This window comes from Manis pentadactyla, chromosome 3 (assembly GCF_030020395.1).
Source record: "Manis pentadactyla isolate mManPen7 chromosome 3, mManPen7.hap1, whole genome shotgun sequence".
Taxonomy (NCBI): domain Eukaryota; kingdom Metazoa; phylum Chordata; class Mammalia; order Pholidota; family Manidae; genus Manis; species Manis pentadactyla.
The window spans coordinates 126,711,535-126,726,973 of NC_080021.1; the positions used below are offsets into that span (position 1 = coordinate 126,711,535).

The window sequence follows — 15,439 nt, forward strand, 5'->3', positions numbered from 1 at the left end:
AACTACCAGCAACATTCTTCAATGAACTGGAACAAATAATTCAAAAATTCATATGGAAACACCAAAGACCCCGAATAGCCAAAGCAATCCTGAGAAAGAAGAATAAAGTAGGGGGGATCTCACTCCCCAACTTCAAGCTCTACTATAAAGCCATAGTAATCAAGACAATTTGGTACTGGCACAAGAGCAGAGCCACAGACCAATGGAACAGACTAGAGAATCCAGACATTAACCCAGACATATATGGTCAATGAATATTTGATAAAGGAGCCATGGACATACAATGGCGAAATGACAGTCTCTTCAACAGGTGGTGCTGGCAAAACTGGACAGCTACATGTAGGAGAATGAAACTGGACCATTGTCTAACCCCATATACAAAAGTAAACTCAAAATGGATCAAAGACCTGAATGTAAGCCATGAAACCATTAAACTCTTGGAAGAAAACATAGGCACAAACTTCTTAGACATAAACATGAGTGACCTCTTCTTGAACATATCTCCCCGGGCAAGGAAAACAACAGCAAAAATGAGTAAGTGGGACTATATTAAGCTGAAAAGCTTCTGTACAGCAAAAGACACCATCAATAGAACAAGAAGGATCCCTACAGTGTGGGAGAATATATTTGAAAATGACACATCCGATAAAGGCTTGACGTCCAGAATATATAAGGAGCTCTCACGCCTCAACAAACAAAAAACAAATAACCCAATTAAAAAATGGGCAGAGGAACTGAAGAGACAGTTCTCCAAAAAAGAAATACAGATGGCCAACAGACACATGAAAAGATGCTCCACATCGCTAATTATCAGAGAAATGCAAATTAAAACTACAATGAGGTATCACCTCACACCAGTAAGGATGGCTGCCATCCAAAAGACAAACAACAAATGTTGGCGAGGCTGTGGAGAAAGGGGAACCCTCCTACACTGCTGGTGGGAATGTAAGTTAGTTCAACCATTGTGGAAAGCAGTATGGAGGTATATCAAAATGCTCAAAACAGACTTACCATTTGACCCAGGAATTCCACTCCTAGGAATTTACCCTAAGAATGCAGCAATCAAGTTTGAGAAAGACAAATGCACCCCTATGTTTATTGCAGCACTATTTACAATAGCCAAGAATTGGAAGCAACCTAAATGTCCATCAATAGATGAATGGATAAAGAAGATGTGGTACATATACACAATGGAATACTACTCAGCCATAAGAAAAGGGCAAATCCAATCATTTGCAGCAACATGGATGGAGCTGGAGGGTATTATGCTCAGTGAAACAAGCCAAGCGGAGAAAGAGAAATACCAAATGATTTCACTTATCTGTGGAATATAAGAACAAAGGAAAAACTGAAGGAACAAAACAGCAGCAGAATCACAGAACTCAAGAATGGACTAACAGGTACCAAAGGGAAAGGGACTGGGGAGGATGGGTGGGTAGGGAGGGATAAGGGGGGGAGAAGTAGGGGGGTATTAAGATTAACATGCATGGGGGGTAGGAGAAAAGGGAGGACTATACAACACAGAGAAGGCAAGTAGTGATTCTACAACATTTTGCTATGCTGATGGACAGTGACTGTAAAGGGGTTTATAGGGGAGACCTGGTATAGGGGAGAGCCTAGTAAACATAATATTCGTCATGTAAGTGTAGATTAGTGATACCAAAAACAAAGCAAAAAAAAAAAAAAGGGCAGTTCCTGTGTGGTAACCTCCAACGAGTTCTACACAAGGGTATAAAGGGCATATAAAAGTGTAGGCAAAGGGTCTCTTTGTGTTATACAGAGGATCAAAGCCTAATTGGGCTACCCCGAAAATGAACTAAGATACGATATGAAAAAGAACTTCCAACATCTGCACTCTCTGGAAGACTCATGCCAGAAGATGATCATCAAAAAACCCCAACAAAGATCCACGCACTGCTACAGCTGTAGATGCACTCATCCCACCAGTTCCTGGACTTGCCATGGGAATGAGGAAGGAGATATCTAAGCTGGCCTGTGCATACAGTAAAACAACAAATTTGACTGGATCTATACTGTTGGAACTCAACCAAGAATTTGGAGAAGTGCAAATTGTAGCGCTCCAAAGTCTTACAACTACAGACTATTTACTGTTAAAAGAACATATGGCATGTGAACAGTCCCCAGGAATGGGTTGTTTTAATTTGTCTGATTTCTCTCAGACTGTTCAAGTTCAGTTGGACAATATCCACCATATCATAGATAAGTTTTCACAAATGCCTAAGGTGCCTAACTGGTTTTCTTGGTTTCACTGCAGATGGCTGGTAATTACAGATATGCTTTGGTTATGTAACTATACTCCTATTATGTTAATGTGTGTGTGCAATTTAAGTAGTAGCTTAAAACCTGTACATGCTGAAGTTACTCTACAAGAAGATATATCAAAGAAATAATCAATCTTCCCATGTTTTCTTCCGCCTGCTACTTCTATAGCTTTTCTTCTTCCTTCCTAATTACAACCCTTAAATAGAATTCGTGCCTCATATCAAATTTACCGAGTATCATAATTCTTCCAAGTGGTAAAGATACCTCAAGACAAATGCTGGGCATAGAAGCTACAGGGCATAAATATGCAAAGAATTAAAAAGCTAACCTTTTCAAACAATAAGGCTTCCCTCTCACTTACCAACTTCACATTTCCCTGTATGGTCCCGGAAGATGACTGGTTAGCCAGAGACGGGTAAGATTCCTCAAGGGAGGAACAACCTAAGACAGGCACAGTCGCAGGGGGGCCATCAGGTGAGAAATTGGGGATCAACAGAGGTGAGGCTTAGAACCTCACCCCCCCTGTTCTGAGAGAAATCTTCTGCATATGTGGATGTTTTATTGCCCTGGTCTAGCTTGGATTAACACATAGTCTACAGGCACACACCTGATCATCTACATTTGCTCTCTTACAACACTAAACTATGTTTTCTACCTTTATCTTGTATCTACCTACCACTTCAGCATTTTATTAAAAATAATAATAATAAAGAGAGAAATGTGGTATCCACATATAAATCAAGTATAAAAACCAAATGAGTATTCATATTTGAACTGACTGTTTATAGTTCATAATGCATGAGCAAAACCAAAAGTTTCTGTGATGACTGCCCTTGTACTGTTCACTATGTAACTTATTCATTATGTAAGAATTTGTTCTCCATGTAAGAACTTGTTTGTTATGCCTCAGAAGATTGGAGACTGACGAAAATTAGGCTTGGGGTGGATTAATGATTGTGCATTGAGCATTGACTCCCTATACAGAATTTTATTGTCTTTAACAACCATTTGATCAATAAATATGAGAGATGCCCTCACAGAAAAAAAAAAAAAAAAAAAAAGGACAGACTTCCAATGGTAAAATAAATAAGTAACCGGGATGTAATGTATAGCCTAAGGAATATAGTCAATATATTGTAACAGCTTGGTAGGGTGATAGCTGGAACCTAGAATTATGTATATAAATGTTTTACCACTGTGTTGTACACTTGAAACTAATGTAATGTAATACTGTGCATCAACTACCCTTCAATAAAAAATAATTATTTAAAAAAAAAAAAAAAAAAAAAGAAAGACAGTGATAGTCTAGAATATGGTCTGTGGAGCATGATGGTGACAGCTGAACTTTGGGTGTATCACCACATATGTACCCAGCAAATCCAATATGAAAAAACACAGCTAGCAAGTAGATAAGCCAGTTGATAGATTTCTAATTTATAAATGGATTCTTGCCAAATAAAATGATTCACTAGCAGGGTTATTTAAACAGTGAATTTCTTCTTAGTGTGTTTCAAATGTGATTTGGTTCATTAGAATTTGCCAGAGATATCACTGTATCAAAAAAGGTATATTTGATGGTTTACTATTAATAAAAAGCAGTATAATCCAATAATGAATGGATTGCACTTACACACCATAAACAATGCAAGCATCTTACACTGCCTACTAAACTGATTACAGACTGGAAATGTATTTGTGTGAAAATGATTCCTTTCATACAGAATATAGGAACAAATGAAAAATGAGGCTAAAGCTTACCTGTATGAGAATGAAAAACTACATATGTAATCTTGTAATTTCTCAAATTTATAGCTGAACATTTTAATTATTTCTAGCAACTTTTGAACTTCAGAGCTATGCACTACTATTTCATTAAGATACTTTATATAGATCCTTTCACTTGATTAAAAAAAACCCTATGGGATTGGTTTCATTATTTGTTTTACAGATGAGGAAAACGGGTTCAGAGTGCTGTGTAGGTAGACCAAGGCCGCACAGCTTGTCAAGCAGCAAGGCCTGGAGTGGGAGCAAGGTCCTTTGACTTCAAAATCCCACATTCTCCTCCCACAGCCATTGCCTCGGCATCACTTACAGCTTCATTCCCTACTCAGCACCCAGGGACAGCGACTGAACAATGACAGAATCACTTACCAGGATGAGTAGACCCCTTTGATGGCTTGCTCTTGTTCGCTCCAACGGGCTGGGTTTTCATATTTGCATGCTCTGCCACCACATGCCATGGAGCAGGCCACGTGTCCAGGAATGACATGCCGTAAACGCTCTCCGACTTTCGTATACTTTGGTGTTGGACGTTCCAAATTTCCTAGAACATACAAGGAAGGGAAGGTTTAAAAACTCCATTCTTCAAACTCTTAGTAACACAGAAAACAGCTTCCATTTTATCTCAAGTTTGTCGATGAGAAGCCAGTGCTAAATCCCCTTCATTTTGTCAGGAATAAATTGTTTCTTCTCATCTAAATGCACTGTCTCTTAAAATAGAAAAGGCTTTCTTCACACAGTAATCTCCACATGTCATATTGGTAATGAGAAGGAAGAAACTGTAAAAGCAGATGTTTTACAAGGGGATAAGTTTTGCTTAAAAACTATTATTCTTAATGAAAAAACACAGGACATTCAATCATTTCATCTCCTAATACATATCAATAAACCTCAGCATAACAGGCAATAAAAAGCATAATGTAGAATTAATAGTCAAAATTTAAAAAGGTATAAACATGGCACAGTGCCTTCACAGTCCTTAAATTTAAACTCCAAGGTGCAACAATCTTTAAGAAGTAAGAGAGCTTTACTTTTTCTCCGAGGCCCAGTTGGGTTTCTTGCGGCACAGCTGACAGAGGACACTGCCACCATCACCTGAAGAGAGGACGAGGAGAGGATCTTGGCGGCGGAGCTGCGCCGCCCCTGCTGTGGCCATGGGACAGGGTCCGAGGCAGAGTGCCGTCGGCCCTGGAGGAAGGAGCTGAGGAAGGGTACTGCTGAGCACCGCCGGGGCGGGTCCTGCATGGCTGGGCTCCCAGGAGGAAGGGTCTGCAGGCGAGGAGATGTCAGCGCCAGCCTGCTCAGTGATGAAGTTACCCTGAGCCACAAGCATCACTCTGCGTGATCTAACAGCTATTCAGGATAGGCTGACTTGTTCCCATGGTGATGAACAAAGAAACTACTGATTTCCACTCAGAGCTGTACAGGCAAAATCCCATATGAATAGATTGCATTTTGGACAGACTGTTCACATACAGAGAAGAATAACATGTTACTTTACATTGATTATTCCTAAACTGTAAACTTCTCTATTTGGCTTCTCAAATACATTTAGAAGATCTGACTGCTCAAAGAATTACATCTAAAATGCTATAATAGATTTAGAAAAATATCTTACTGATGTAAACACTACCTTTTACACACATATTAAGAGGTTTAAATTCTATTATTCCTTTCATATCTATTCTCTGAACATTTTGAAAAAAATAATCTTTCTATTCCTCTCTGGAACAGGGCAGATAAAAAGTTAACTGTAATGAAGTGGGATATGCACATAACTCATAACATTATTAAAACCCTATTCAGTTTTTCAAGACCAAACCCCGCCCCCTATATTTTCTTGATAGAACTATTAAATAACTGGATAGAATAAACAAAGACATTTTGGGGTGATACATTAATTAGAAGACATTTACTGTCATATTTTAATTTTTGGAATGTGAAAACCCAATCTTGGTTATGCCTTACTGTATGGTTATAATAGCCATGACTTCCCCAAAATTCAAAGACACAATTCTGTGCATTTTGTTGCTGACCGTGGGGAAAACTGAAACTTCAACAATGTCTTTGTGGGGGCGTATAAAGAAAATTCACTAAGTGTCACATTTTTTTTAAGGAGCTGGATGAGGGGGAGACTGCAACTTGAGATTGAAGGATATAAAGAACAGAAACTCCAACAAGGCTTCTTGTCCGCCTCCTCTCTCAGTAATGCCAGACTGCACCCCCACCCCACCTCTTTCTCTCCCTCTCTATGTGCAGACAGAAACATCCTCTGCCACAGACAGAACAAAACAAAACAGAGCCCTATTTTAACCATCAGTCATTCTTTAAGCAAGCTCCTTTTAAACTGCATCCTCTAAGTCCCCAACTGGATGCATGTAGTTTAAGTAAGATAAAGACAGTTCAACATGGTGCCCAAATTCCTATCCCCAGTGTAGCACCATGCCCTTGTTATTTTTGTATACAGCAATGGAAAATAATTTTTTTAATGTAACTGGCCCAGAAAGCAGTGCTCCCAACAGAGCTTTACAGGAGAGGAAAGAGCAGGAGATGCAGTATGGGAGGCAAGCTGGAACCTGGTAGCTAAAGGCCCTAGGTGCACAATCTAGGGGATCTGTGCCTGCTCTCAGGGGTGGGGAGTCTGACTTGAGTTTCTGAGCAAGTCTCATATGGAGCTTAACTTTGCCTCGCAGAGGAGGGCCTGGTGAAGCGGAGGACCAGGGGCTGCAGGGTCAGTGACCATGTGCACAGTGGTAAGCTCAGGTGTGTGGGGATGGACAGCCAGAGCCTATTGAGCAGCAGCAAGATACCGAGGCCAGTTAACATGGGAGCCTGGGAAGAGAAAGTGCCAGAGAAAGCAGGTGTATGAGGCACACCAGGGGGTCTGGCCATTGAGAGGAGTCTGCAGCTCTCAGGACATCCAGAAGAGAGTACAAGAAACTATGCTTTCAACAGTCCTGACAGCGAAAATGAACTTGATAAAGTAGGACTTGTCTGGATGAAGCTAAGGAAGGGGTGGTTTGTGCCACATCTTAAGAATACTTTCCGCTGTGAAACCTTAAGAACTGGGCTGACCCCAAATAAACACGTAACCACTGAACAGACTCAGTTACTGACAACCAGCCACCCTGTGTCTGAGTCTTTGAGGAAGTAGAGCAGAAGGCAAACTAGAGTCTGAAAGGTGACCACAGCTCTCTTTCAGCATGTTCTTGGCATGCTCGCCCGGGCCCCCATGAGTACTGGGATGCACATGGCATTGAAGTGGAGCTCTGCCCACCTGTGGGCATGACAGACAGGGGCAGAGGCCTCCACGTTCCCTAGACACATCAGATTCGTCCCCAATAAGCACATGAAGTGATGTTCAATGTCACTAGTCATCAGGAAAATGCAAATCAAAACTATAATGAGATACCATTTCATGCCCATAGCATGACCATGATCAAAAAGTCAAATAACAAATGTTGGTGATGATGTGAAGAAATAAGAACCCTCATATACTGCTGGTGGGAATATAAAATAGTACAGCTACTTTGAAAACAATCTGGCAGTTCCTCAAATGAACAAAGAGTTAGCATATGACCCAGAAATTCTACTCTTAGGCATATATCCAAGAAAAATGAACACATGTCCACACAAAAACTTTATACAAATGTTCAAAGCAGTATTACTCACAATAGCTAAACAACTGAAATAGCACAAATGTCCATCAACTGATGAACACATTAAAAAGAAGTGTGGGGGAGGGGCGGAAGATGGCGGCATGAGTAGAGCAGCGGAAATCTCCTCCCAAAACAACATATATCTATGAAAATATAACAAAGACAACCCTTCCTAGAATAAAGACCAGAGGACACAGGACAATATCCAGACCACATCCGCACCTGAGAGAACCCAGCGCCTTGCGAAGGGGGTAAGATACAAGCCCCGGCCCCGCGGGAGCCGAGCGCCCCTCCCCCCAGCTCCTGGCGGGACAAGAGCAGGCAGAGCGGGAGGGAGACGGAGCCCAGGGCTGCCGAACAGCCAGCCCCAGCCATCCGGGCCAGAGCGCAGGGCCCTCGATACTAGGAAAACAGGGCAGCAAGAACAGTGACCAGGGACTGGAGGCTGGGCCACAGAGGACATAAGAAAAGCGCGCGACCATTTTTTTTTGCTTTTTTGCTGTTTTGTTTTGGCGAGCGCTTTTTGGAAGTCTTAAAGGGATAGGGACCCCAATACTAGGGAAACAGGGCAGAAAGACCGACCGGTGAGCAGAGGCCTGAGGCTGGCACCGGAGAATAAAGAAAAACGAACGACCACTTTTTTTTAATTAAAAACTTTTTTTTTTTTTTAATTAAAAAAAATTTTTTTTTCTTTTTTTTTGGTGGCCGTTATTTTGTTTTGGTGGGTGCTTTTTGGAAGTCTTAAAGGGGCAGGGCGGGACACTTAGTCCAGAGGTAGGGAATCCGGGATCCCTGGGCACCCTAACCCCTGGGCTGCAGGGAGCAGGGAGGTCCCTTACGGAGATAAATAGCCTCCCAGCAGCTCCTGCTCCAACGCGACTCCACCATTTTGGAGTAGCTGCCGGAGCCAGGCCACGCCCACAGCAACAGCGGAGATTAACTCCATAGCAGCCGGGAAGGAAGCAGAAGCCCTGTCTGCGCGCAGCTGCGCAGCACAAGCCACTAGAGGTCGCTGTTCACCCAGGAGAGGAGGGCCACAAACCAACAAGAAAGGAAGTCCTTCCAGCCATCACTCGTCGCAGTTCTGCAGTCTATTCCTATCATCATGAAAAGGCAAAGCAACAGGCAGACAAAGATCACAGAGACAACACCAGAGAAGGAGACAGACCTAACCAGTCTTCCTGACAAAGAATTCAAAATAAGAATCATAAACATGCTGACAGAGATGCAGAGAAATACGTAAGAGAAATGTGATGAAGTCTGGAAGGAGATCACAGATGCCAGAAAGGAGATCGCAGAAATGAAACAAACTCTGGAAGGGTTTATAAGCAGAATGGATAGAATGCAAGAGGCCATTGATGGAATTGAAATCAGAGAACAGGAACGCATAGAAGCTGACATAGAGAGAGACAAAAGGATCTCCAGGAATGAAACAATATTAAGAGAACTGTGTGACCAATCCAAAAGGAACAATATCCGTATTATAGGGGTCCCAGAAGAAGAAGAGAGAGGAAAAGAGATGGAAAGTATCTTAGAAGAAATAATTGCTGAAAACTTCCCCACACTGGGGGAGGAAGTAATCAAACAGACCACGGAAATACACAGAACCCCCAACAGAAAGGATCCGAGAAGGGCAACACCAAGACACATAAAAATTAAAATGGGAAAGATCAAGGACAAGGAAAGAGTGTTAAAGGCAGCTAGAGAGAAAAAGGTCACCTATAAAGGGAAACCCATCAGGCTAACGTCAGATTTCTCAACAGAAACCCTACAGGCCAGAAGAGAATGGCATGATATATTTAATACAATGAAACAGAAGGGCCTTGAACCAAGGATACTGTATCCAGCACGACTATCATTCAAATATGACGGTGGGATTAAACAATTCCCAGACAAACAACAGCTGAGGGAATTTGCTTTCCACAAACCACCTCTACAGAACATCTTACAGGGACTGCTCTAGATGGGAGCACTCCTAGAAAGAGCACAGCACAAAACACCCAACATATGGAGAATCGAGGAGGAGGAACAAGAAGGGAGAGAAGAAAACAATCTCCAGATAGTGTATATAACAGCTCAATAAGCGAGCTAAGTTAGGCAGTAAGATACTAAAGAGGCTAACCTTGAACCTTTGGTAACCACGAATTTAAAGCCTGCAATGGCAATAAGTACATATCTTTCAATAGTCACCCTAAATGTTAATGGATTGAATGCACCAATCAAAAGACACAGAGTAACAGAATGGATAAAAAGCAAGACCCATCTATATGCTGCTTACAAGAAACTCACCTCAAACCCAAAGACATGTACAGAATAAAAGTCAAGGGATGGAAAAACATATTTCAAGCAAACAACAGTGAGAAGAAAGCAGGGGTTGCAGTACTAATATCAGACAAAATAGACTTCAAAACAAAGAAAGTAACAAGAGATAAAGAAGGACACTACATAATGATAAAGGGCTCAGTCAAACAAGAGGATATAACCATTCTAAATATATATGCACCCAACACAGGAGCACCAGCATATGTGAAACAAATACTAACAGAACTAAAGGGGGATAGAGACTGCAATGCATTCATTCTAGGAGACTTCAACACACCACTCACCCCAAAGGATAGATCCACTGGGCAGAAAATAAGTAAGGACACGGAAGCACTGAACAACACAGTAGAGCAGATGGACCTAATAGACATCTATAGAACTCTACATCCAAAAGCAGCGGGATATACATTCTTCTCAAGTGCACATGGAACATTCTCCAGAATAGACCACATACTAGGCCACAAAAAGAGCCTCAGAAAATTCCAAAAGATTGAAATCCTACCAACCAACTTTTCAGACCACAAAGGCATAAAACTAGAAATAAACTGTACAAAGAAAGCAAAGAGGCTCACAAACACATGGAGGCTTAACAACACGCTCCTAAATAATCAATGGATCAATGACCAAATCAAAATGGAGATCCAGCAATATATGGAAACAAATGACAACAACAACACTAAGCCCCAACTTCTGTGGGACACAGCAAAAGCAGTCTTAAGAGGAAAGTATATAGCAATCCAAGCATATTTAATTTAAAAACGGAAGAGCAATCCCAAATGAATGGTCTAATGTCACAATTATCGAAATTGGAAAAAGAAGAACAGGTGAGGCCTAAGGTCAGCAGAAGGAGGGACATAATAAAGATCAGAGAAGAAATAAATAAAATTGAGAAGAATAAAACAATAGCAAAAATCAATGAAACCAAGAGCTGGTTCTTCGAGAAAATAAACAAAATAGATAAGCCTCTAGCCAGACTTATTAAGAAGAAAAGAGAGTCAACACAAATCAATAGTATCAGAAACGAGAAAGGAAAAATCACGACGGACCCCACAGAAACACAAAGAATTATTGGAGAATACTATGAAAACCTATATGCTAACAAGCTGGGAAACCTAGGAGAAATGGACAACTTCCTAGAAAAATATAACCTTCCAAGATTGACCCAGAAAGAAACAGAAAATCTAAACAGACCAATTACCAGCAACGAAATTGAAGCGGTAATCAAAAAACTACCAAAGAACAAAACCCCCGGGCCAGATGGATTTACCTCGGAATTTTATCACACATACAGGGAAGACATAATACCCATTCTCCTTAAAGTTTTCCAAAAAATAGAGGAGGAGGGGATACTCCCAAACTCATTCTATGAAGCTAACATCACCCTAATACCAAAACCAGGCAAAGACCCCACCAAAACAGAAAACTACAGACCAATATCCCTGATGAACGTAGATGCAAAAATACTCAACAAAATATTAGCAAACCGAATTAAAAAATACGTCAAAAGGATCATACACCATGACCAAGTGGGATTCATTCCAGGGATGCAAGGATGGTACAACATTCGAAAGACCATCAACATCATCCACCACATCAACAAAAAGAAAGACAAAAACCACATGATCATCTCCATAGATGCTGAAAAAGCATTTGACAAAGTTCAACATCCATTCATGTTAAAAACTCTCAGCAAAATGGGAATAGAGGGCAAGTACCTCAACATAATAAAGGCCATCTATGATAAACCCACAGCCAACATTATATTGAACAGCGAGAAGCTGAAAGCATTTCCGCTGAGATCGGGAACTAGACAGGGATGCCCACTCTCTCCACTGTTATTTAACATAGTACTGGAGGTCCTAGCCACGGCAATCAGACAAAATAAAGAAATACAAGGAATCCAGATTGGTAAAGAAGAAGTTAAACTGTCACTATTTGCAGATGACATGATACTGTACATAAAAAACCCTAAAGACTCCACCCCAAAACTACTAGAACTGATATCGGAATACAGCAAAGTTGCAGGATACAAAATCAACACACAGAAATCTGTGGCTTTCCTACATACTAACAATGAACCAACAGAAAGAGAAATCAGGAAAACAACTCCATTCACAATTGCATCAAAAAAAATAAAATACCTAGGAATAAACCTAACCAAAGAAGTGAAAGACTTATACTCTGAAAACTACAAGTCACTCTTAAGAGAAATTAAAGGGGACACTAACAGATGGAAACTCATCCCATGCTCGTGGCTAGGAAGAATTAATATCGTCAAAATGGCCATCCTGCCCAAAGCAATATACAGATTTGATGCAATCCCTATGAAACTACCAGCAACATTCTTCAATGAACTGGAACAAATAATTCAAAAATTCATATGGAAACACCAAAGACCCCGAATAGCCAAAGCAATCCTGAGAAAGAAGAATAAAGTAGGGGGGATCTCACTCCCCAACTTCAAGCTCTACTATAAAGCCATAGTAATCAAGACTATTTGGTACTGGCACAAGAGCAGAGCCACAGACCAATGGAACAGACTAGAGAATCCAGACATTAACCCAGACATATATGGTCAATGAATATTTGATAAAGGAGCCATGGACATACAATGGCGAAATGACAGTCTCTTCAACAGGTGGTGCTGGCAAAACTGGACAGCTACATGTAGGAGAATGAAACTGGACCATTGTCTAACCCCATATACAAAAGTAAACTCAAAATGGATCAAAGACCTGAATGTAAGCCAGGAAACCATTAAACTCTTGGAAGAAAACATAGGCGAAAACCTCTTAGACATAAACATGAGTGACCTCTTCTTGAACATATCTCCCCGGGCAAGGAAAACAACAGCAAAAATGAACAAGTGGGACTATATTAAGCTGAAAAGCTTCTGTACAGCAAAAGACACCATCAATAGAACAAGAAGGATCCCTACAGTATGGGAGAATATATTTGAAAATGACACATCTGATAAAGGCTTGACGTCCAGAATATATAAAGAGCTCACACGCCTCAACAAACAAAAAACAAATAACCCAATTAAAAAATGGGCAGAGGAACTGAAGAGACAGTTCTCCAAAAAAGAAATACAGATGGCCAACAGACACATGAAAAGATGCTCCACATCGCTAATTATCAGAGAAATGCAAATTAAAACTACAATGAGGTATCACCTCACACCAGTAAGGATGGCTGCCATCCAAAAGACAAACAACAACAAATGTTGGCGAGGCTGTGGAGAAAGGGGAACCCTCCTACACTGCTGGTGGGAATGTAAGTTAGTTCAACCATTGTGGAAAGCAGTATGGAGGTATATCAAAATGCTCAAAACAGACTTACCATTTGACCCAGGAATTCCACTCCTAGGAATTTACCCTAAGAACGCAGCAATCAAGTTTGAGAAAGACAGATGCACCCCTATGTTTATCGCAGCACTATTTACAATAGCCAAGAATTGGAAGCAACCTAAATGTCCATCGATAGATGAATGGATAAAGAAGATGTGGTACATATACACAATGGAATACTACTCAGCCATAAGAAAAGGGCAAATCCAATCATTTGCAGCAACATGGATGGAGCTGGAGGGTATTATGCTCAGTGAAACAAGCCAAGCGGAGAAAGAGAAATACCAAATGATTTCACTTATCTGTGGAATATAAGAACAAAGGAAAAACTGAAGAAACAAAACAGCAGCAGAATCACAGAACTCAAGAATGGACTAACAGGTACCAAAGGGAAAGGGACTGGGGAGGATGGGTGGGTAGGGAGGGATAAGGGGGGGAGAAGTAGGGGGGTATTAAGATTAACATGCATGGGGGGGTAGGAGAAAAGGGAGGGCTGTACAACACAGAGAAGGCAAGTAGTGATTCTACAACATTTTGCTATGCTGATGGACAGTGACTGTAAAGGGGTTTATAGGGGGGACCTGGTATAGGGGAGAGCCTAGTAAACATAATATTCGTCATGTAAGTGTAGATTAGTGATACCAAAAACAAAGCAAAAAAAAAAAAAAAAGGGCAGTTCCTGTGTGGTAACCTCCAATGAGTTCTACACAAGGGTATAAAGGGCATATAAAAGTGTAGGCAAAGGGTCTCTTTGTGTTATACAGAGGATCAAAGCCTAATTGGGCTACCCCGAAAATGAACTAAGATACGATATGAAAGAGAACTTCCAACATCTGCACTCTCTGGAAGACTCATGCCAGAAGATGATCATCAAAAAACCCCAACAAAGATCCACGCACTGCTACAGCTGTAGATGCACTCATCCCACCAGTTCCTGGACTTGCCATGGGAATGAGGAAGGAGATATCTAAGCTGGCCTGTGCATACAGTAAAACAACAAATTTGACTGGATCTATACTGTTGGAACTCAACCAAGAATTTGGAGAAGTGCAAATTGTAGCGCTCCAAAGTCTTACAACTACAGACTATTTACTGTTAAAAGAACATATGGCATGTGAACAGTCCCCAGGAATGGGTTGTTTTAATTTGTCTGATTTCTCTCAGACTGTTCAAGTTCAGTTGGACAATATCCACCATATCATAGATAAGTTTTCACAAATGCCTAAGGTGCCTAACTGGTTTTCTTGGTTTCACTGCAGATGGCTGGTAATTACAGATATGCTTTGGTTATGTAACTATACTCCTATTATGTTAATGTGTGTGTGCAATTTAAGTAGTAGCTTAAAACCTGTACATGCTGAAGTTACTCTACAAGAAGATATATCAAAGAAATAATCAATCTTCCCATGTTTTCTTCCGCCTGCTACTTCTATAGCTTTTCTTCTTCCTTCCTAATTACAACCCTTAAATAGAATTCGTGCCTCATATCAAATTTACCGAGTATCATAACTCCTCCAAGTGGTAAAGATACCTCAAGACAAATGCTGGGCATAGAAGCTACAGGGCATAAATATGCAAAGAAATAAAAAGCTAACCTTTTCAAACAATAAGGCTTCCCTCTCACTTACCAACTTCACATTTCCCTGTATGGCCCCGAAGATGACTGGTTAGCCAGAGACGGGTAAGATTCCTCAAGGGAGGGACAACCTAAGACAGGCACAGTCGCAGGGGGGCCATCAGCTGAGAAATTGGGGATCAACAGAGGTGAGGCTTAGAACCTCACCCCCCCTGTTCTGAGAGAAATCTTCTGCATATGTGGATGTTTTATTGCCCTGGTCTAGCTTGGATTAACACATAGTCTACAGGCACACACCTGATCATCTACATTTGCTCTCTTACAACACTAAACTATGTTTTCTACCTTTATCTTGTATCTACCTACCACTTCAGCATTTTATTAAAAATAATAATAATAAAGAGAGAAATGTGGTATCCACATATAAATCAAGTATAAAAACCAAATGAGTATTCATATTTGAACTGATT

The 15,439-nt window shown here is 40.8% G+C and overlaps 1 protein-coding gene across 10 annotated transcripts in view; it reads right to left on the reverse strand.

The window, feature by feature from the left end:
- Positions 1–15,439, reverse strand: part of PTPDC1 (protein tyrosine phosphatase domain containing 1) — an 81,105-nt gene that overhangs the window by 35,204 nt on the left and 30,462 nt on the right. For 7 of the 10 annotated variants that reach the window (XM_057498400.1, XM_057498406.1, XM_057498404.1 and 4 more), the window contains one exon: positions 4,435–4,606. In XM_057498400.1, coding sequence (XP_057354383.1) covers positions 4,435–4,606 — 172 coding nt within the window. Of the gene's footprint in view, positions 1–4,434; positions 4,607–5,093; positions 5,482–15,439 lie in introns of all 10 variants that reach the window. The other 3 variants (XM_057498399.1, XM_057498398.1, XM_057498405.1) reach the window with 2 other exon arrangements.